The sequence below is a fragment of the Dermacentor andersoni genome, chromosome 7, assembly GCF_023375885.2.
Source record: "Dermacentor andersoni chromosome 7, qqDerAnde1_hic_scaffold, whole genome shotgun sequence".
NCBI lineage: Eukaryota > Metazoa > Arthropoda > Arachnida > Ixodida > Ixodidae > Dermacentor > Dermacentor andersoni.
The window spans coordinates 7,513,832-7,537,454 of record NC_092820.1 but is presented as its reverse complement, the minus strand read 5'-3'; the positions used below and the strand labels follow the sequence as shown (position 1 = coordinate 7,537,454).

Sequence of the window (23,623 nt, the reverse complement as noted above, 5' to 3'; positions counted from 1 at the left end):
GCGCATAAAATAGGACGTAAGTTAGGCAGAGAAATGATGAGCACTTTTGACCCAATCCGGCAGTTCAGTTGCTATTGCGTTGCGCTGCTAAGCACAAAGTCCCGGGCTCGCCTGCGGTCGCATTTCCATGCGGGCATAATACCGAGACGCTCGTGTATACCGTTCACTTCAAAAGCTCCATCTGAGCAAAATCCGTCCTGCATTATGGCGTGCCTCAGGATCAGATCATGGATTCGGTACATAAAATACACGAAATAAAAATAATCATGCGCGCCCAAGCTTGTTACTCCTTGCTTACTCACCGGAAGCAGTACATGGAGACAGCGCATGCAAAGTCCTTCGCGGCACACGCCGCGCAGCTGGAGCAGTGCCTCCACAGGAGCTCCATTTTCGGCAGCACGCAATACCTTGCGAGGAGGCGCCATAACGTGCACCGAAGTGCAAGTGTAGGCATCGAGACTACGCACCGCACACGTCACATTACTTGACCCGTGGTACGATACGATGCTGCTGCTGATAATGTTCATTTATTTGCATCCCCTTTGAAACAAGGCGGTGATAAATACTCGCCTGGCCGGCTGGCGTTGACCATGCCGCATACAACTGCTACATGCAGCTGCTACATGTCGGGACACTTGGCGGAATACAACACAAATGCAATGCGAAATTCGCAAGTATCGATGCTACGCTACGGTCAAGTTGTGACTAAAACCCCTAAATGATCTGAAAGCCACGACATCTCCTATGCCGGCGCTCCTTCTCGCGGCTCCTCCCGGGTGCCGACGGTGGCGGCACCTCGGCCGGGCAAGCGAGCAGGCGCTCCCAACGTCCGGCCCTTTGGCGCGCCTTTGGTTGCTCCGTTTATGGCAGGTTCATAAATGAGTTACTGCAATAGCTGCCGGTATCCACGTTGCACTGCTTTATCGAATGTCCTTCCACTGCGATCACTTCGACTGCGGTGTAAACGGTTGAGGTGATGCGCTCAAGGGAGCTAAGAGAGTGTTTTTTCTCGAGCGGCGCCTTATGTTCAGCTTCATTTGAACTTCAACACCGCCAAGAGAAATTAGAACAACATACGCTTTGTATGTGGATATTTACCTTTTACTTTTTTTAAAGCTCAGGCGTGGGGTCTAGGCTCTATAAGAACCTACGGCGGTGTAGTACTTCTATAAGCGGTCAAAGGCGTGTTTGCTCGTACTACAAAAAGGCTTTGTTATGCATCAGGCCTTAATTTCTTGATGCCGTAATTCCGAAGGATTTGGCTTTGAAATTGGTCTTCGGTGAAGTAATCCTAAGCTTAATAAGCTAAGATTTGGGGTGGTACAACTTTTTGAGAAATGGTACAAGGTACGGAAGGGAGGGGGGGAGATATAAGCCGTGACATTTCATATACAATTTCGAAAATAAGAACTTTTGATACGTCAGCCCGCCGCGTGCGTAGCCGTAACAAATTTATAAACGTCGAACGTTGAAAATGATCTGGGTCAATGCGCGCCCCTTTGTTAGATGTTTCTTTTACCCAACCTATCCGCGTTAAAAACGTTTCCACCAGCTTAGATTTGCACATTCTTGAGCGCAATATAATTTCGACTGTGTTTAGCAGATGTCTGCGTTCTCATTTATTATGCGCGTAGATGAAGGGGACCAGGGTCACTGACCAAGTCTGATGTATAATCCGACGTTTCGGAACCGCGTATCGGTTCCTTGTTCATTGAGTTGGACAGGAAATCGTCGTCACTTATGTAGCCAGTACGTGACGTAACGAACGTGCGTAAATGGCAGGCATAGTTCCTGGTGTCCTGTTCATCGTAGCTGGCGTCCATTGAATGATTAGCGATTCTAGCAGCCGTCGGGATGACATAATATTGTCTTTGGCAGCAACAGTGGTGCGTAGATATGGCGCACACAAAGTATAGCTGCCGTTGCGGTGCCTAGGCACAGTAACTGCCGACTTTGGTAACAACCCCGGAAATGCAAATACATGCACCAATGCGTGCTACATAAGCTAAACCTGCACCTCGGTAGCATGAACAGCGGGTCTCAAGCGATGAGAGCCGCCATTTTAGTCTCGAGTTCATCAGCGGAGTCCAACTAAAAAAAAAATCGTATAGCACTGCGCGTCACTTCACTATGCAATACGCGTCATTGAAGGGCTGGTCGAACTAGCGTATCAAGCGCAACTTTTGTGTCTAAGCCTAGTAATGGCTTCAACTACAACGAAACGAGTGCGCCAAGCTATGCGCGCAACATGGTAACGTAGCCTGCCGAACCAAAAAGCGTGAACCGCGAGGCTCAGACAACGTGAAGCACGGATTTCGCAGCAGCGAGTGAACGTCTCCAACTACAACCGTGACGAACGTTATTTAGCGCGAAGACAGGCTGCAGACGCTCGTGCTTCTCACCAAATCGTCTGACAAAATACGAGTGACTTCTGATGAACGGCAACTTTCCTGACGCGGGTCCCGCCCATTTTCAAAGTTTATCCGGCCAGCCCTCTGCATCCAAATCGTTCGGAGAACCGCGTTGCTTCTTGCGGATGGAATTACGAGAGGTATTTTCCCCTAGCCTCCTCGGTTTTTGCATCCATAAGCACAACATAGGCTAGGCAACTCCGCAATACGTAAACGGCGCCAGCGCTAGCGAAACGCTGCCCGCCAAAACTGCGTCGCCAGAAACCAACCGACGAGCGATTTCGATACCCGGGAATGGCGCCGGCGTCGGCTACGGACCAAAAAGTGTGCGCTAGCACATGACCACGGCGCTGCGACCGATAGGAGGGTCGACTCTGCGGAGGCATGGCAGGCGAGAGAGAAAGAGGCAAAGTTCACAGGAAGTCGTTACTTTTCAATCATTTAGGGGTTTTAGTTGTGACATGTGGCACGATATGATGCCCTAATGATGATGACGATTTATTTTCATCCCCTTTAAAACGGGGCAGTGACAAACAGTCACCTAGCCTGCTTGATTTATTCAAGTATGCTATACATGTTTTTAAAGTGAAGCTTTCTTTGCATCTTCCTTCTGCTTTCCCACTGCTGCTGCTGTGGGCTGCTGTCGCGCACACCGCATCGGGGGGTGGTTCAGAGCGTGTATATAGATGAAAGGCACGAGTAAGAGAGGAAAGGTGGCGGGCGAAACTAGTTTTCACCCCACCACGTCGAATGTCCACAATGCCCTCTGGAGCTTCTGGCAGTCGCCACATTAGCCGCTTGACAGCTGCAATTATCCGTGACTCCCCTCAGAAGCACTCCAGAAACTTCGCTGCTTCCCTTTCTACTAACGTGCGAGGCCAGAGGGGACGCATATAGAACTGTAGAGAGGAGAAAGAGGACAAGGAGAGGCAGGACAAGAGGCAGTTTCCATATAAGGCAGGGGTGGAGGTGACGTGAGAAGGCAAGGAAACCCCACTACTATACGACAGCGGTTGCGGGGAAACAGGATAAGCTGAAGTTCAAGGTACGTTGCTGCTATTTCTGAAAAATAAGTGCCATGCAAATATGTGAAGCGGACAAATTACGCAGGGCTTGCGGAAACGGAGACGCATTAAGTAAAGCGCACCGCAGGGTCCAGGAGACACTACGGAAGCGGTCGACCGTCAATCAACACTTCTGCGCCCGCCGCGTAAGCTTTGAGGCTATGGCACTTATATGGCAGGTTATGAATTTGATACCAATCGCGGCAGCCGCATTTCGACGGGGTAAATAGAAAACGCACGTGCACTTAAATTTTGGGACACGTTAAAGAACATCACAGTGTTAAAATTAATCCGTAGTCCACCACTACGGCTTGCCTCATAATCCGAGTGTGGTTTTGGTAATCCCCGTAATCCAAATCAAGTTTAATACTTCTGCCACAATGCGATGTGCCATGTGAGGAAATGATAACCCTCTCAGAGGTTATAAAATGTGGCGCACAACAACGCCTCAAGCAAGCACCTCTCCCTGTGTGTTCTATGTACTACGAAGACAAACAAAAGTGGTGCACGCAAAGTAACGTTTAACATCAACTCACCACTCTCGTGTTAGCCTAAACGTGAACAAATTAAGCCGTCAACATCACCAGTAATTATCGTCAATCAAAGCATCCAGCACGGAAAGCCTCGCTTACATGTATCCCCCAGTGCGTGAGATCTGCATATTTGCAAAACGATAGCAAGTTGGATATATATATATATATATATATATATATATATATATATATATATAATATACAGTGACGTCGACGCGCGTATGAAGCGGTTTATTGACGTTTCGGCCGGGTCGGGCCTTCATCAGAATACATTGCATGGTGTCAGTACAGTTAATATACATGTGCCTATCAACCAAATGAAGATACGTTTACATGAAAAACGAATAAAATCGGCGTACAAAATGCATCTGAATCGTTCAAAGGATAGCTGACACGTGTATAGACCGATGGCGATTGCAAACATAGCATTTAAATACAAAGCATAAAAACGCACCGAAATGAATTGTAAAAACCAATCGCCACGTGAAAACAAAAAGTCAATATGTGCTCAATATGTGCTATGTTATCAAGCAAACACAGACACAGAAAAAGGGGAATAGCGACGTGCTAGTAGAAGGGACAAGTGACGGGCTACAAAGACAGGCAACTCAATTTTCCTACACATTCATTCATACCACACGCGACGGTATCAAACTTATAGATAAGGAAGGATTCGCGGGCTTCTCTATCATAACTTGAACGAAATCTAGATTCAAGCAACGTGACGCTCAGTTTATCAAATGAGTGGTCAGGAAGATGCACGCGTCTTGAGATGGGCAGGTTGGGCAACGTGTTAGCGTGGGATTTATGATTGTTAAAGCGGAATCTGAAAAGCCCTTCTGTTTGTCCGATGTACCGTTTTTTGCAGAGCGTACATTCAAGCATGTATATTACGTTTTTTGTGTCGCAGTCGAAATCATCTTTGATTTTTAAACAAAAGTTTCAAGACGTACTAGTAACCTGTTGCGATGTGACCATGTAGGGGCATACTTTACATCGCGGTTTTCGACAAGGATGGCATGCTAGTATATCTCGAATATTTCTGGCTTTACGATATACTGCTTTAGGCGGATCAGAGAATATGTTTTTCAGGCGTTCACTTTGCATTAGAATATTGTGGTATTTCTTTAATACATGCGAAACACTTGAGACTGACGCAGTGTGGGTTAGGACAAGATTTGTCTAGGGTGAGGGAGTCGGTTTGTTCTTAATGCAAAGAAGCGTCCTTCGGTCATGCACGTCCGCGCGTTTTATTGCATCGTCAATTAATTGTGGTGGGTAATTTTGTTTGGCTAAAGCGTTTTTTAGGGTACCGCAATTATTTTGAAACTCTGATTGCTCAGAACAAATTCTTTTGAAATGTAAGGCTTGGCTTTAAGGAATGCTAGTCTTGCAATGTTTAACGTGACTGCTATCGAAGTGCAAATGTTGACATCTATCTGTCGGCTTTTTGTATAGGGCAGTAGATAGTTTATCATTTAGCACTGAAACGCTGATGTCAAGGAAGTTAATATTAGATGCAGAATACGTGTGAGAAAATGATATGGATGGATGGGCATTGTTAAAGTCAGATATGAAAGAAAGCAGTTCCTGTTCCCCATGAGGCCAAATCAGAAAAACATCGTCAATGTAACGTTTGTAATAAAAAGGTTTTAACGTCCTGGTTAGCAAAAATTTATCTTCTAGCTGACCCATAAATATATTGTCGTAGTTCGGGCCGATTCGCGTACCCATAGACGTCCCACTAACTTCCACATAGCGCTGTCCTTCAATTTCGAAGTTATTTAGTTCTAAAATAAGGGCTAGCAAAGTTGCCAATGTGTCGCTATCGATGAGTTTCTCGGGTGATACACATTCGTAGCAATGGACGACTGCCATGATGGCATCAGAATGTGGAATGTTAGTATACAAAGACGCTACATCAAGTGTGACCAAAAGAGAACCTTGAGGAATAATGAGATCGATTATATCCGACAGGAAGTGGGTAGTGTCTCTTACGTAAGAGGCAAACGTAGCTGGGATATTACTAATAAGGGAATCTACGTAGCTGGACAAATTTTCTGTGACTGTACCTATACCAGAAATGATGGGACGACCTGGGTTGTTTATCTTATGTATTTTAGTTAAAAGTTAAAAACGACCAGCAACAGGACTTAGTGGAATTAGAGAATGAACATCATTGTCAGGCACCTTTTTCTTCTTGATGAGATCTAGCACTGTGCTTTTGATCAGAGATTTATATTGCTCAGTGGGGTCATGATCAAGGCGTTTATAGAACGTCGCGTCTGCTAGCTGTCTGTGGACCTCTGCGGCGTAATCGGACTTGTTCATTATGACAACGGCACCACCTTTGTCAGCAGGCTTAATGACGATGTCTTTGCGAGAGGACAGGGCACATTCATTTCGCTGGCGGAAAAATTACGGCGGAAGGGTGCTTGTTTTTGATATAATTGCAGAACGTCTCGTTGTACTGCTCTGATATACATGTCCAAAAATATATCGCGCTGTGTAGGAGGGACCCAGCGCTCGCCAGAGGGTAACGCGTGTTTCGAACCGCTTGAATTGGAGCGGGCATGGAAGTATTCGCGCAAGCGTAAGTTACGGGCGAAATTATCCAAATCTTTCAGTAGTTGAAATTCATTATGTCCACCTGTTGCTGGACAAAAATTAAGACCACGACGTAGAACACTGCACTCCTCAGCTGTTAGCAGAATGTCTGAAATATTAACAATATTATTCTGCTCCTGATGGGCAAACCTACTAACAGAGGATGACGAAGAAGTGCCGGAGTGTACTTCTAGCAGGCACGTACCCAAGGGGGGGCCCGGGGGGGCCCGGGCCCCCCCCCCCCCCCCCGAAATCAAGTGGCATACCCCCCCCCCCCCTCCCCACCCACGCCACCACTCCTCACACATTCCTAAAGCACCGCCAGATCAGACTTGGCAGCTTGGCAGCTGTTCATCGGTCAGCATTATGCTGCCTTTTTCACTCCTTATAGATGGCGGTAGTTATCGGCATCTCTTGTAATGTGAAGGACGGTTTTCTCATACATTCCGCACCCGCGCGATTAACTCGAGATGCGTTCAGTTGTCACCATCTATTCAACCGTCACGCGCATAGCTGTTGCTTTTGTTAGTTCAACCTTCTTTGTTTAGGCTGATCCTGGGACCAGGAGAGGGATGCGGCTGTTACTCAGCTGGTCTGTACTCTCATGGAACGAGTTGCGGCCGGAGAAAACGCCAGTTGCGTTTAACTTATCCCTTTGCTTCATTATTTCCTTGAGTTACGGCTCGCCGCGACGCTGGCAGATGCGCCGGAAGCGCTGCCCGGAACCATATACACGTGATATGGGTTAGATAAGGTGGGAAATAAAATAATGTGAAAGATCGTCCATCATGAAACCCTGCAATAACCCTTAAACCCATAAGCAAGATGACTGTCGCCCGTTAGCTCTTCTGTTTTTCCCTAACTGTATAGCACTTTTCGTGCAAAATTGGCAACTGGAAACAAGAATCGCAAGGAGTTGAGAAATTAAGCGATCTACTAAGGGAGAGAGCCAAGGCAACAACTAAACTGCGAGCGAAAGCGAATAATAAAAAAGTTAACCGTTGTTTATGAGAATATTTATGGATCAACATCTTTTTATTTAAAAAGGAAATAGAGAAAACGCCGCCCGAAGTGGAGAACAATTGCTTGTTTTGAATGACGCTTCTACAGTTATCGGTCGAACCGCCTCACGTAGCCGCTTCTCTGCTGTGCTTACGTGGGGGTTTTTCTAACCTTTCGCGGTGAGCGCAGTACGTCTAGAATCGCAGAGTCCTGCGCTCTACGCGGTTGTATGGGACTGGCGGCCGCACAGCGTTACGCAATTCGCGGAACTGTCAAAACTGATCAACAAGGCGAAAATAACTGATATTCGAAACTATAACATGAGAAAGACTGAAGAAGCCGTAAAAAATGAACGCAGCCTGAAATCAGTAAAAAAGAAACCTAGCATAGGACAAACCATGATGTATGTACTAAAAGATAAGAAGGATAATATCATCAGTAATCTCGAAGATATGGTAAAAGCTGCGGAAAAATTCTAAGCTGACCTGTATACAGTACCCAGAGGAGTCACGATACCTCACTTAGACACAGTAATGAACAGGATACAGAAACTCTCCTATAACTAGCGATGAGTTGAGAAGGGCCCTGCAAGACATGAAACGATGAAGAGCGCGAGGAGAAGGTGGAATAACAGTCGATTTAATCAAAGATGGAGGAGACATAATGCTTGGAAAACTGGCGGCTCTTTATACGTAGTGTCTATCGACTGCAAGGGTCCCAGAAAACTGGAAGAATGCAGACATTCTATTAATCTACAAAAAAGGAGACGTTAAAGAATCGAAAAATTATGGGACCATTAGCTTGCTCCCAGTATTATATAAAATATTTACCAAAATAATCTCCAATAGAATAAGGGGAACACTGGAATTTGTCAACCAAGGGAACAGGCTGGCTTCAGGAAGAGATACTTTACAATGGATCACATCCATGTCATCAATCAGGTTATCGCGAAATCTGCAGAGTACAATAAGCCTCTCTATGTGGCTCATATAGACTACAAAAAGGCATTTGATTCAGTAGAGATACCAGCAATCGTAGAGGCACTACGTAATCAAGGAGTACAGAACGCTTACGTAAAAAACGTAAAAAGCTTGGAAAATATTGCTACATGCGTGTGGTATTTGTTTGTTTGAACGAGGCGCGTAGGCGCCATCACTCCAGAAAAGAGGAGGAAGAACGAACTGGGCTCGCGCTGTGAATCTAACCGGTCAGCGCTGCAACCGTTGTTGTAAATATAATCTGTAAATAGTGTCTCGTCTTACTGACTCGCCCTTCGCGTAAGAATATATACAGAGGTTCTACAGCTACCTTAATTCTACACAAGAAAAGCAGGGAGATAGCTATAGAGAAAGGGGTCAGACAGGGAGACACAATTTCTCCAAAGCTATTCACTGCGTGCTTAGAATTCAAGCTATTAAACTGGGAAGGCTTAGGAGTGAAGATCGACGGCAAATATCTCAGCAACCTTCGGTTTGCCGATGACATTGTTCTATTCAATAACAATGCAGACGAGTTACAACAAATGATTGGCGACCTTAACAAAGAGAGTGTAAGAGTGGGGTTGAATATTAATATGCAGAAGATTAAGATAATGATAAATAGCCGGGCAAAGGAACAAGAGATCAGGATCGCCAGTCGGCCACTAGAGACTGAAGGAGTACGTTTACCTAGGTCAATTAATCACAGGGAACCCTGATCATGAGAAGGAAATTCACAGAAGAATAGAAATAGGTTGGATCGCATACGGCATACATTGCCAGCTCCTGACTGGAAGCTTACCATTATTATTGAAAAGTAAGGTGTGCAATCAGTGCATTTTGCCAGTGCTGGCACATGGGGCAGAGACTTCAGAGCAAGTTAAGGACCGCGCAAAGAGCGATCGAACGAAGATTGCTAGGCATAACGTTGAGAGAGAAAGAGAGCGGTTTGGATCAGAGAGCGAACGGGTATAGACGATATTCTAATTGACATCAAGAGGAAAAAATGTAGCTGGGCAGGTCATGTAATGCGCCGGTTAGATAACCGTTGGACCATTAGGGTTACAGAATGGGTACCAAGAGAAGGGAAACGCAATCGAGGACGACAAAACACTAGGTGGAGCGATGAAATTAGGAAATTCGCGGGCGCTAGTTGGAATCGGTTGGCGCAGGACAGGGGTAATTGGAGATCGCAGGGAGAGGCCTTCGTCCTGCAGTGGACAAAGAACAGGCTGATGATGATGATGATGATGATGGAGGTGGCGGGTCCCCCCCCCCCCCGAAAAGAAATCCTGGGTACGTGCCTGACTTCTAGTGGTTTGGTTTGAAAAGGGGCAGAGTTGAATACCTTGTCCTGGCTTCAAGAAGGGCACACAACACCGTCACGGGACAGTTTCTTGGATTTCAATGCGTAGATTTCATTCCGTTTTTTGGTTGCGAATGCCTCTAATGCGGCGGATTGGCTAGAGGACAAGATTAAGCTCGCAGCAATTTGACTTTCTTGGTTCATGAATTTCTCACTGGAAGAACGATAGTGATCTAGCACGACACGGGTGAGTTCTAGTGAAGCATTTGTGAGTATGTTATCCCATCTAGCTATATTGCGCTCAGACATGTCCGACAGAGCTGGTTTTACAATAATACGGAGACCCTTTGGTGAAACAGCCGCAGCTCGGTAGGTATTTAACGTATCTACATGTAGAGCATTGCGAATGAATTCATTTTTCTGTAACCTTCCTTAGCCTTAGAAATTCATTTGAGCAGAGGTAAGAAATATTGTTACCCGGAGACACAGCCTTTTTGTCAATTCGCCGGTGCATCATCCACTGTTTTCGTGTGGGCTCTGCGGAACTGGTAGCGGCGACCTTTCGGGGAGGGACCTGTAGCGTCCTGTGCTGAAGGCGACTATATATATATATATACATCAGTTAGACATATAGACATAGACATCAGTTAAACATATCAGGAAGTAGGGAAGTCAAAAAAGGAAACAACAAAAAGACACTATTTCAGATTAGCACACGTGTTTTGAAAATACAATCGTTGGTACGGTAACAATCGCGCTACAATCCAAGATCTTCTGTATATTTTTCTTTCCAGCATTGTATTCATGCATCTCCTCAGTCGTCTTGCTCAAACCTTGTCCATCTACCTTGTAGCGCTACCTACGAACTGTTACATGACGTACCGCCTGTTGTAATAATATGCAACTGCAGCGCCAAGTGTGCATATGTCGACGCAACGCCGCGCGCGTCTCACATCGCGTGACATGTGGCACGATACGATGTCAGTTATGATGACGGCATCCCCTCTCAAGCGGGGCGCTGACAAACAGTGACCTGGCCTGCCTTATTTACTCAGGTATGCGCTTCATGTTTTTCATCCCAGTTGAAAATGACAACAGAGGTTGTGTTCAGTACTACAGAAATTTCTGTTGTACAACAGGATTTTTCTGTAGTAACTACAGATTCCTGATGGAGCGACAGACTTTTCTGATATACAACAGACATTTGTTGTTGCTACTACAGAAGTACAGTCTGTTGTATGTCTGTTGTTACAACAGAAAGCTGAAGCTCCACAACAGATTTTTGTAGTACTACAGAAAAATTTGTCATCACTACAGGCACCCTGTTGTCCCAACAGAAATGTTCCTGAAGTAACCCGAAAAACTTCTGTAGTGCTACAGAGAGCTGTTGAAATACTACAGAAACCTATTGTGGCAAGAGGCCCCCAATTGTCACTACAGAAGTGTTCCTGAAGTAATGCGACCAACTTCTGTTGTACTACAGAAAAATGTTGTTGTACGACAGAAACCTATCATTGCAACAGGCCCCCAGTTGTCATAACAGAAGTGTTCCTGAAGTAATGGACAAACTTCTGTTGTACTACAGAGAACTGTTCCACAACGGAAACCTATCGCCGCAGCATGTACCCAATGATGACAACAGAAGTGCACTGAAATTGTGTGATGCGACAAGCTTCTGTAGTGCCCGGTTGAAAAAGACAAAAGGAATTCCTGTCGCAACTACAGAAATTCTGTTGTACGACAGAAGTTGTTGACATTTCGTAATTGGGAGACATTTCTGACGTTACGACAGAAATTCTGATTTCGCAACAGAAGCATTCTGTCGCGACAACAAGAGTTCTGAAGTCGGAACAACAGCTTTATATCCTGACAGCGACTCCGACGTTACGACACCAATTCTGACGTCACAACAGAAACATTCGGTCACGACGGCCAAGAGTTCCGAAGTCGCAACAGAAGCGCTTTCCGTCGCGGTCCTTTAAAATTGTATGTTTTCGCATCGGTGGTGTACACTGTACTTTTCTCTTGCGCGGTATTCAATCGCGCTTGAGTTGAGTGGTTGTAGGCTACTGGTGGGATTAGCCTTGCAGTAGCTGCCGGCAATTGCTCCACCGTAGCGACACTTAAAATACATAAATCATATAAATCAGACACAGACCTCACAACTACACTACACATAGTCACACCTAAGGTCACCATGTGGAGGCCAAATCCGTGTCCTGCAGGTAATTTAAAAGAAGGCGAGAAACCTCCTTCCTATCTAACCGGTTCCCGCGCGGGAAAACAATGTCCTGGGGCCGTATTCTGTAGCGGTTCCTTTGGGAACCGGTTCCCTTTGGCTGTTACGTCTGGATTACGTCACTCGGAGAAAGAGTGGAACGGGGCGGCGTGAGGGGAACCAATCAACGAGCGGCGGTCTGCCGGAAAATCACGTCATCATTTTTGTTTGTACTTAGGGGACGGTATAGCAATTGAAGGATGTTGCTGGTTTGATAAAAAAACATTGGTTTGTATAGAACACTTGCAAATATATTTTCAGTAATAAATGTGAGCTTGCGGCGCAGACCGCTACTGGGAGTTGTAATTTTATTTGTGCTGTTTTTTTATTTAGTCGCTAGGTGGTGTGCCATACGTTATGCAAACAAGTTGCCTCGCTTTGTTTACGTTTTGGACTTGCCAGTTCGCGCGCCGAATCCGAAACTGGGTCCTCATGTTTGAGCGAGGCCGCGCGATATACTCGTGTCATTTGTTGAAGAGCACCCCTACCTTGCGAAGGCGTCGTGTGTGCTGGGTCAACAGCTGACGGCGGCGCGCAAGGAGGAGCTCTGGCAGCCAGTGACTGCCTTGCTGAATGCTGAGGGCCCGGCAGTGAAAACTGCAGCCCAATGGCGCGGCGTGTGGAAGAAAGATGTGTATAACGCCCGCCGTGATGCAGCCGCCTTGCACGCCGAAAGCAGGTAAGCACACTCGTTGACGGAGCTTTTGCGCACCATATTCTAACAAACGTGTTAATCACAGAGGAACCGGAGGAGGCAGCCTGCCCGGACCGCGAGGGCGCGTCCTCTCCCTAGTTGGAAGGGCGAGCGCCATCGGAGTCTGCCCGCCGTTCTTCGAGCCCGACGAAGAGGTGAACATCAGCGCATGGGTTTCAATAGGTCAACGCCAAGTCGACGCGCTGTCGCGATTTATGGCAACACACACGCTTTTAATTTTTCAACTTTGCCCCGTGCGGTCCGTTTATGGAACGCACTACCAGATACCATTGCATGCCAATATAAACACACTGCATTTCGCAATCTGCTAAACGATCAATATGCCGTTTCAACCGTCTAAACACGTCATGTCTTTTGTAATTTTCTTGCATTTTTTCTACAAGTTAAAGAATTTCAGTGGTCCCAATTTCTTTACAATACTTACTACTGTATAACATGCAAAAATGTTTACAATGTTATTATGCTATTATGTTGTTGTTTACCATTTATTGTTATTGCTCTACATATTGTATTTGCTAATGTAATAATTTTCCATGTTCTGTGCGTACTCCTTTCATTATGCTGCAGTTTATTTCTTTCCCGATTCCATACTAATATGTTACCGTATTTCCCCATTTACACTATACCTTCTCGAAGGCCTGTAAGGTACATGTAAATAAATAAATAAATATTTACAATGTTTGCAGATGACTGTATAGTATATAGGGTCATCAACAGCGAATCTGACCAACAAGCACTACAACACGATTTGGATTTGATTGCCATATGGTGTGAAAAATGGAAAATGTCACTGAATGAGAAAAAGAGTGTCCACGTCACCTTTACCTGGAAGAGCTCATACGACAGCAATCGTAACACTATAAATAATGCTACTCTTGAACAAGTGTCAGAATATAAATACTTAGATGTATTTTTTTCTGCTGATCTAAGGTGGAACAGACACGTTACTCATGTTAGGAACAAGGCTGTCGGAGCATTAGATTTTTTGAAACGTAACTTTAGTAGCTTGCCACAGAAACTTAGGGAGCAACTGTATTTCACACATGTGCGCAGTACACTGGAGTATGCGTGTGTTTGCTGGGATCCATATGCTACAGAACTTGTAGATAAACTAGAAAAAGTGCAGAACAGGGCAGTTCGGTTTGTCCTTGGCAATTATGACAGGATGCTTAGCATGACAGAAAGCAAAAAAAGCATTAAATTGGCATCTTCTTGAACACCGTCGCCGAAATCTCAGATTAAAATTTCTTCATAACATATACCACTCTAATACGGGGATAGCCAGGTAATTGTATTTTCAGCCGCCCACATATGTTTCTAAAAGGCGAGATCACAAATTAAAAATATGTGAGATTCCTTTTGACCCTCTATTGCATGAATTATGAAAGTCATTTTTTCAGCTTTCATTATTGATTGAATGAACAAACATGACTGTAATAATAAAGATAAAGCTTTGTGCCAAATATGGCACACCATGAAGATGGCTGAGCGCTCTTGCTGCCATGGGCGGAAAACAAAGCTTCACGGATGGTGGCCTTTTAATGTGATGTGGGGAATGAAATGAAACAGTTGTTTGCTGCGTTCAGGCACAGATGAATGTTTCACTTCTTCTATCTTACCAACGACTTGTTTGTGCAAGGTGGCCGCTTACATCTTTGTTTCTTCTCGTCAAATTCTGGCCAGTGGCTGACTTGGTCAGATCGGTCGTCTTTGGGTCGCTTTGCAGCCGCTGGTCCCTGTGCTTTTTTGACTTGAACATGGAATTCGATGTCCTGACTAGAAGTCCTTCCTGGTCGCTAGTTGGGTAGGCACTTGTTATGCGAGGTAAGGCATTCTGCAATTTCTGCTTTTAATTGAGCCAGCGGTAGTACTTGTCTCCTCCTAAGCTGCTCCTGCACCCTCCTGTACAATACCCATGCTGTTAGTACCGATAAGTCTAGCATAGGCGTAAAAATTCGAAAGTGCCATTTCTTCGACATCTGATATGCATGCAGTAAAGTCCAAACAGAGAGTCCAGCAGGTCGACACCACCCATGTGCCTGTTATGGACCTTTACTACGCTGGGGCAATCAATTTCGCGAAACACCTTGGCGGAGGTAAACCAGCGCTGAGTCTTTTGGACTGGATCTCTCCCAACAAAGCTCGACAGAAATGTCACGGCGCGGTTGTCGTATCAACGCACACACGATAACTCTACGTCATCTATCGCGCTTGTGAGTGCCTCTGAAGCACCACTTCCTTTACATTTCAGTTCCTTTTCACTTTTCAGGCGGCTGTTTGGTAGACAATTCGCCCTCACCGTACCGATCGTCAAAATTGCATCTTGTGATAGAGTGACCTGCAGCTTCGGGCTATTGAACAGATGGCAGCACGTTACCATATGTTGTATTTCAAGTTCATACTGTGCCAAATATGGCACACACCGATTTCGGTTTCTCTGCTGTAGTTGCAGGCAAAATTGAGAAAACTAGTAACTGCCTTGAATTGGCGAGGCCAAAAAATATGCCAAAATAATTTTCCTACGTTTCTGCGGTCGAACTTTTCAGAGAAAAAAAAAACCAATTGCTCGTGTTTGCCCCCTCCGAGTTTCACGTCGCATCCCAAAATCTACTTCACCTCTGTTTTGCGTATCACTCAAGAGAAGCAAGCACTTGCCCATAATAAGTGCGCATAACTACGAGATTTACTCTGACGGTATCACATTCTCAACTGGGAATCTCACACATGCGAAAAAGAATGGTAACTGGTATGTGCCAAATATGGGACGCCATGCAATAGAGGGTTAAAAGTGACGCTTTCCGCTACTCTTTCTATGTTCGTACTATAAGAGACTGGAATACTCTACCACCTGACACTGTCTGTATTTGTTCAAATGATGATTTCTTCCATGCTTTACGAGTGTAATTCTGAGTGTTCATTTATATGAGTTGTACCCTCCCTGCTGTAATGCCTGAATGGCGAAGCAGGTACCCAATGAATAAAATGAATAAATAAAGAAATGTTTCATTGTCATGATTTTGTTTATATTGTTGCACCTTGTTAAGCAGCAATTACGAGCATTATGTGAAATCATGTGTGCAAGAAATGCAATGTTGAAGCAACTCTTGAGTTTAAACAAAGCAGTAGTAAGCATGAGTGTCTGCTATTTAACGAAATCCTGCTCCAATAAGTGCTTGACATGTCTCGTTTGTTGCTATACGTTTCAATATGTGCTATACAGATTGCTGACGACATTTCAGTTGCTGTGTAACTCATGCTGCTCTTGCGTGTCACACATGAACAGACATCTTCAGCTTTGGAACAATGCATACTGCACAGTAAAATAGGCATTGCAAAGCAATATTCAACAATGCAAGATTGGTTGCCATTCACCTTGGAAATAACCTTTATTTAAAGAAAATTCCCTGGCGAGACAATATTCAAAAGCACAGTGAACAAAGCAAAGGAGTAACATAATGGCACATGGTTATTTGTCACTGCATGTGTATCTGTCATGCTCAACATAGACAAATCATGTGCTTTAAACTACTGCAGTATGCAGCATACTATGATTAGCCACATGTGAGCACACGCAATGTGTTATGTTGAAGTGCACGGCCTATTTACTTTTATGATAATAAAAATAAAACATGTTACACCAGCACGTCTCCACCTCATTTGCCAGCGAATGCGCCGGCGCACACTTTGCAGGTAGGCAATGCGCAAATTTCTGGGCAGCCGAAACACACCAACTATGGATTCACGCACCGCACGGCCTCTTTGAAACAAAGTTCGAGAAGGCTGTACAGGGTGCGCCTGCGGTGGCACCTGTACTTGAAGCGGCACTTGTGCCTGGGCTGGCTCCTGTGCGCTGTCGTCATGTGCACCGTCGTCACCTGGGTCGTCTGGCAGAGGCACGCCTGCTGCAAGGCAGAGGTTATGCAGCGCTGCACAAGCTGCAACAATAGTGGCTGCTTTCTGAGGCGAGTAGTGGAGCACCCGATACCTCTGCAGGCATCGGAAGCGGCTCTTGACTCCTATGCACCGCTCAACGGCATTTCGCATTGATGCGTGTGCCTCATTATAGCGCCCCTCTGCCGTGAGGCGATTTGGGTGACCAGGCACAGGAGTCATGATCCATGGCTCTAGCGGGTACCCAGAGTCCCCTGTAAAGTGTTGCACGTCAGTGAACGAACGTGGATACATTAAGGCACAATGCAAGAACACAGTCTACGCCAGGGCCCTTTTACAACAGCAGCGGGTCTTGGATTTATTGTTGCAATATCTATCGAACATTGACCTTCCCAGAAAGTTGTAAAGAAAGTTCGACTCATTTTAAAGAAAAGCCCAATTTCACCTGTTGTCTCGGCTGCAAATCTCATTCTCGGGTTAAGTTGGACATGTAATATTTATTTCATACTTGTGGTTTTCTGCTCCGCTCATCCCATTTGCTTCTCCCTAAATGTACATCCTCCACTAAAACTAATTAGCTCTTCTCTCTTCAGAAGTGTTATTTTATAAAACACTTCTAAGGTCTACTCTCGAATATGCTGCCAGTATCTGGGATCCTTACTCTACTTTTCGTACCTCTTCTCGTGAAGGTACCCGAACTCGAGCTACCCGTTTGATCCTTTATAATCACTCCAGCACCACATGTCGCTGCAACAAAAAAAATTGCAGACATTGTGACACAAAGAAAAATAGCGCAACTTGCACTATTCTACAATATATACTACACCGATCACTAACGTCGATGCCGAAAGTTTCACGCACACGCTTATTCCTTCGTTCCAAGGACAGTGACCAGGAACCAGCTACCCAAGTCCATTGTCACCAACCCTTTTCCATCATACTTGAAAACTGCCATTTCGACGTGTTCTGTAGAATTACACCCCTGCCTGTAACGCTCCACGTGGCATTCAGTGTATTGAAATTAGTAAGTAAATAAACAGAATAACATGTCAGCTGTTGTATACATGCTGGTAAAAATATCTGCCTTCTAAGAGAGACATGTTTCTCTCGATAGTCGCTGCAGGTTCATTAGGTACTGCTGCATTCACAACACATTTCTAGCAAATCACGCTTTCTTAAAGCTTGCTAGGATGCAAAACTATTTGACTGTGTATGTTTTACATGTGGAAGAAGCACTGCTACTTTAGGTGCACTTACCAAGCAAGACTTCTCCATGAAGTAACAGGCCACGAGTGAGGCGGCGGCGAAATGCAGAATGCCTCCAAACGAAATAATCGTGGCACGATCCCGGAAACCGTGGGTCAATTGCCAGGATATTCAGCTTTGCATCACACACCTCGTAAGAGAAAGCAAAGAGAAGGTGTCAATGCCACTGCAACAAATATCTGGCACAAACTTTTGCTTACAACACTACTTGCCAATCACAGTCAGCCAACACAATTATAGAAAAGGAGATATCAACATACGCAGTAGGCAGTTGAACTAATCATCAGCATGATAACAATGTTATCTACAAATGCAATGTTGGCATGTGTACATGTGCTCATGTATGGCGTGCGGTCACAACACAATGTGCAAAATAATTCCTTTGGTTTCTTCCGTCCATATTGTACAAGATTCTGCTAGAGAGTGCCACCTGTGTTTATTTCTTGTTTTTCCAGACAAAGTGCCTATTACAAGCGAAAGAACGCGGAAGTGGCAGCATGTGCCGTATTAACAGCTAGAGCAAATGGGTGTCCACACATTCTCATTCTCCCTCACACCATTTTCATTGATGGGATGCTCCTTTTCACGTTTACAGTCTGTTGGCCACAATGCTTTAGTTTTACGTCGAATAAGAATCACAAGGGCTCGTCTTCTGTTAGGATCGCTCGCAGACGAAGACTCCCTTCACTGCTACGGCGTCTATTCCGGTTTAACTCGCGCGTAATGTGTTTACATTGTAGCATCGAAAAGGCTATTCAACTGTGATTAGAGAGCACTGAAAAAGTGCGGCCGGGTTCTATTGCCAAGATCAAAGTCGTCATTACACATACAACACAAACGCTACTTTCTCGAATAGGAACGCAAGTATTACCGGCAATTGATGAAAAATAACGAAACGAAGTTTTTTACAACGTGCACTCGCGCAATCACATATCGAAAATATTTGTCAATGAACAATACTCACGACCATGCAGTTGAGGGCGTAATACCCTTTACGGCTCCAGTACGATTCCGTTTCGCCGGGGCCGAGCTTCTTAGGGCGAACGATGGCTATCAGACTCCCGTCCACACATCCTAGAACTCCTGGAATTTTTCCACGGCTAAGAAAGCCTTCCTTGACGGCGGCTTTCTGTTGCGCCGTGGATGGGAATCTAACCCATCCTTTTTCTTTGCCCACAACCGTAATGGCCTTGGCGACGGCTGTAATGATCCGGCTGATCGAAGGCTGCGACAGTGCAATCACTTCTTCATTCCCGACGCACTGTTGAAAGCTCCCGGTGGCAAAAAACCGCAGCGCGCACAGCACTTTCATCGTAATTTCGACACCACGAAATCTTTGAGGTCCGAGATGTCCTTCCAGCTCATCGCAAAGACGTCACACTATGTCTTTGGAGAGCCTAAAATGCCTTCGAAACTCTTCTTCGGCCATGCCGAACGCGTCGCGTCGTTGCCTCTCGTCGCGTCGTTGTCTTTCGGCACCCCCCTGCAACACAACCAAAGGAGCCGCCATTGCCGTCTCTGTCTCGTCTCGTCTAGGTGCCGGCTCGTCAGCTGGCGCGAGGTTAGCCGGCAGCCACGGTTGCCCTAGCAACCCTCGACATCATGCTCGCCCCCGCGCGCGACCCTCGAGAGAACCACTTCTCCGCGGTTCCTCTCCTAGCAGGGAACCGGTTCCTTTCCAGAAGATTGGCAACCTGTGTGACGTCATCAAAATTTGTCGTCCCGCCCACCAGGGATGACGACAACGAAACGCCGACCAATGGCAACAGCCCAAAGGAACCGGTTCCCAAAGGAACCGCTACAGAATACGGCCCCTGTATAGAACTGTGGGGAATTCCTGTCCTCTTGAGGGACCCGAATAACACGCTCCTTTCCGCGTCATACAGAGTACAGCACATAAGGTAATGTTCTATGTCACCGCACACACCACACGTTGAACATAATGGTGACAACGCCAGGCCAGTCTTACACATCCACGCAGGGGTACGAGCAGAGCCCGTGCGAATGCGGAGCAGTAAAGTGGCTTGGTTTCTTTTGAGACCCTTAGTCACACATGGCTTGTGAGGTGAGCTCCACAAAGAGTGGAAGTGGCACGACACCGCTTCTCTGAAGAGTCTCTTGTCCTCTTGAGGCACTTTTAATCGCGCTTCTCTGAAGCCGGCAATGCTGATGGCACCGACACCGGTATTAAAGTCGACGTGGCGAATAGTTATAATTGTGTCGTGACGACGCGGCACCAGCTACGCCCTACCGGCCTCCTCAAAATCGGCCGCTCATCAAAATCATACCATCTGCGCGAATGGCTGTGTATCCGTTTCTTTTTTTTTGGTAAGATGTGGCACACAGGCCTGTGGACTTACATGTGCTGTTACACTGACACATTAGTTAATTTCCCAGGAATATTTCACAAGCTTATGCGAAGCGGAAAAGAAGATTTGGGTTGTTCCACAAAGTTGCGTGAAAAGCTGTCTCGCTCGGGTCTCATTAATCTGGTACAGTGCTGCCGTGAGAAGCCAGTATGCTGTCAGAAAGAACTCCTATCCACGAATGTTTATGTAGCTATTTTGCATTGAACACACGAATTATATGCGCGCTCAAAAGTGTAAAGAACGAGAGACAACTGTCGAAACTAGCAGTAATAACCCTAAAAGTCAACGTTGTCTATTTCTGAATTCCTTATTTAATATGGATATCGTACATCAAAATCGATGTTCTAGCACTGCACGATGTACCTGTCGATGGTACGAACACACTTGCTCTTCTAGAGATGCGGCACTTGACGCGGTGGAGTGATAGCGGATCTTGGCTCTCAAAATGCAGATGTAAACATCAGCGCATCAGCACGTCGTACTATTCACATGGCCAAAACGTACGATCGAAAAGCATGTCAGGGGTGATGCAGTGGTAAGATGCCGGGCTCGGAATCGGGAGGTCGCACGTTCGAATCCTAGGCAAAGACGTTTTTTTTTTAAATTTTTTTTTTTACTTTTATGTTTTCCTTTTTTGTACTAACAAATTTACATAACCTTACGGACGTCTCTGTCAATTTTTAATTAAATATTGATCAAGAACTACAGAAACAACGTCCCAAAATACGACAGACTGTTAAAATTTCCTGTTGTGTTTTTCAACTGGGATTCTAGGAATTTTTATGCATCTAGGTCTTTAATCTTATTTTTCTTCCTCAAGACTTGTCTATCTCCCTTGCACCGCTACCTATACACCAGAACACCGTGAATTCAAAGCGCGCCGCCATATTGATGAGCGCCTGTCGCGCCATCTATCCCAAGCGCCGCGAAGTAGCAGGCCTGGGCTGCCACGCCGGGAGATGCGACCCGGCGCAAAAGCGAAACTTGGGATTTTTAGCTGGGCGGAAGGCGTGTTTCGCGTTTCTTCTAGCCTGTCATTTTCGCTGTCTCGATTCAATCAAACTTCAAGACCTCATGCAAGTCCGCAATGGCCACACTGAGTGATGTGCAGACTGCAGAAGCGAATACATCGGGTAACCACGTAAGCACGTAACCTGTGAAGGATTTTACAGCACTGTGTTGGTGCCACATTTTATTAAAGCACGCAGAACATTGTCCTCTGCACTTTCAGTTTGGTCTTGTTTGTCATGGTCACTACTGGGTTGGCCGCGTTTGGCAACCAACTGGCGAGGTCGTTTGACTGCCTGATTAGCAGACGCCTGCCCTTCACCACCTGCACATTGAAAACAATATATATGTTATAGTAAGAAGGGCTGTAGTTCTTTCCCATGCCATCACTGTTGCGAAGACAAAGTCCTATCAAAATGAAATAGAAAATGCACCAGGCCAATTGTATCGTGCAACCCCTCAAGAGTACAACATTAAGAACACAAGCCTACAGTACTCGAACAAGCAGCATGTGATGCTAAACCTGCACTCATTGGAAAATGAGGAACTACAGTAGTTATAATGTTCAACTACATGTGCAGTCAAAGCCCATATAACAGGGCGAGCATGACGGATGCAGGTTTTGTACAGTTGCACAAACCATGACAGGGCACATAAAATTACCATCCCTACTTAAAGCTGCATCATTAGGGAAGCCTTTGGTACAAGACAACAACCGCACCTGCATTCCAAAAAATTAGCCCCACCAACTGCAGCTACCTGGTATCAGACCTGTTTCGCTTGTGCGAGGCCATATCGGATTGTTAGCGCTCCCTTAGAAAACAGTAAAAGAAACTGGTGAGAACAAGCAAAATTTTGTTACAAAATACAGCAATAATTAAGCACCTTATTTTCCTCGCCTTATGAACGGAAAAATTTTGCGCTTTGCCCTGCATAACAGCCCGCACGCAGTTTAGAGCTCAGGATGCTCAAATGAATTCGTTACGAGTGACACCTGCAACACCAGCTCGTAAAGACAGGCGCGCTGCAAGAACGCCTTCGGCGACGAGCACTCGTTGTTTACGTTTTTGTCGACGCATGCTACGTGACGAGCAGACTTCGTTTTACTTTCATTAGCAATAACGCTCACCAGCAGGGCAACATACTATCGTTTACAACTTGTCGTTCACGCTTAATGGTCACGCCGTGCAGCAGCTGCAAGTATCGCTAACCGCAAACTCAACTGTTCCGCTTAACCGTCGGGAGCTCTGCCTGAATGAAAACACGAAAAGGCTTGCCTTCTCGTTATAGCCAAGGCGAAGCACCAGCGCGGGATTCTGCTCTGTGGGCTTGTCCAGAAAGTGCTCGGAGCAAACCTGCGTGTTACACATATTACGTTCGTAGGGCGCAAAGTTGAACGTGGCACCAAAATATACACAGATCGAATACTCACTCGTGCATTTTCACTGGGTTGGTAGTTCTTCCTATTCACTGCAGCTATCCACCGGTGGCGCAGCTTGTCATTCTTCGTTGCGGATGGAAATCGGTGCAGGCTGAAAACACCGCACCGGCACGATTCCCTACGTGTATTGTGCTCTTCGCAAACAGCGCTAAGCAACCTGCTCCTTTTCCGCTGGTTATTTTGGCATCCAAACACGACGCAACGATGCCCAGATGACTTCTTGTACTTTGGATTCGCGTGAACGGGCACATTTCCGCACTTTGGAGTCCTAGAGCTAGCGCTAGCCATGTCTGCTGGTCGCCGGCGAACACGCTTTGGCAGCCCAGAACAAAATGGCGCTGGTCGACCGGGCAATCCGGGTGCGAGAGTATGCGTTCGATTAGCCTGGGTGCGAGGCTAGCGTGTTCTGGTCTATAAACTGCGACATGGCTTGCCATCTGGTGTAATATTATGAAACTGCAATGCAAAGTGTGCACGTACCGTCACTAAGCGGCGCGCCTTTCACATCGCTCTTCTCGTGGTGTGTTGCCGTGTGCTACGGCAACTAAGCAGACCAGCTATCGACGATCAAAGAACGCGCAGGTCGCGCCCTGTTACCGAGGCACGCAAAAGAGCCCCCGACTTTTATTCCCAGCCGTATACGTAAGCCCCATGGTGTCATCGCCCCATGCCTTCCGTGGGCACAGATACCGAAGATGCCGCAGCGTAATGCAACTCATGCGTGATAACAGCGCGCAAGCACTTATTAGCACACC

At 45.9% G+C, this 23,623-nt stretch overlaps 2 protein-coding genes and 1 long non-coding RNA gene across 5 annotated transcripts in view; 2 read left to right on the top strand and 1 right to left on the bottom strand.

Annotated features, from left to right (window-relative positions):
- The window catches only part of LOC126535593 (sarcospan-like), a 343,164-nt gene that overhangs the window by 104,014 nt on the left and 215,527 nt on the right, over positions 1–23,623 (top strand). The gene's annotated exons all lie outside the window — the stretch shown is intronic.
- On the top strand, positions 12,197–15,892 carry LOC140219376 (uncharacterized). Its single transcript, XR_011895598.1, has 2 exons — positions 12,197–12,857; positions 12,919–15,892. It is a non-coding gene; the product is annotated as an uncharacterized lncRNA (long non-coding RNA).
- LOC129386025 (putative nuclease HARBI1) lies at positions 16,251–19,859 on the bottom strand. 2 transcript variants are annotated; one of them, XM_055073235.1, is made up of 4 exons: positions 19,015–19,859; positions 18,042–18,180; positions 17,460–17,531; positions 16,251–17,038 (listed from the first exon to the last, which is right to left on the bottom strand). In XM_055073235.1, the coding sequence occupies exons 1-4, from the start codon at positions 19,360–19,362 to the stop codon at positions 16,473–16,475; spliced, it is 1,125 nt and encodes a 374-aa protein (XP_054929210.1). In that variant the 5' UTR covers positions 19,363–19,859; the 3' UTR covers positions 16,251–16,472. The 2 variants fall into 2 exon arrangements, with proteins under 2 accessions (XP_054929210.1, XP_054929211.1); XM_055073236.1 differs by lacking the exon at positions 17,460–17,531.

Coding starts and splice junctions, on each gene's coding strand:
- LOC129386025 (XM_055073235.1), bottom strand. CDS start 19,362: ATGAAAGTGCTGTGCGCGCTGCGGTTTTTTGCCACCGGGAGCTTTCAA. Junction 18,181..19,014: donor ACGCCCTCAACTGCATGGTC/GTGAGTATTGTT, acceptor TTCTCTTACGAG/GTGTGTGATGCAAAGCTGAA. Junction 17,039..17,459: donor GGGTACCTTCACGAGAAGAG/GTACGAAAAGTA, acceptor AACACTTTACAG/GGGACTCTGGGTACCCGCTA.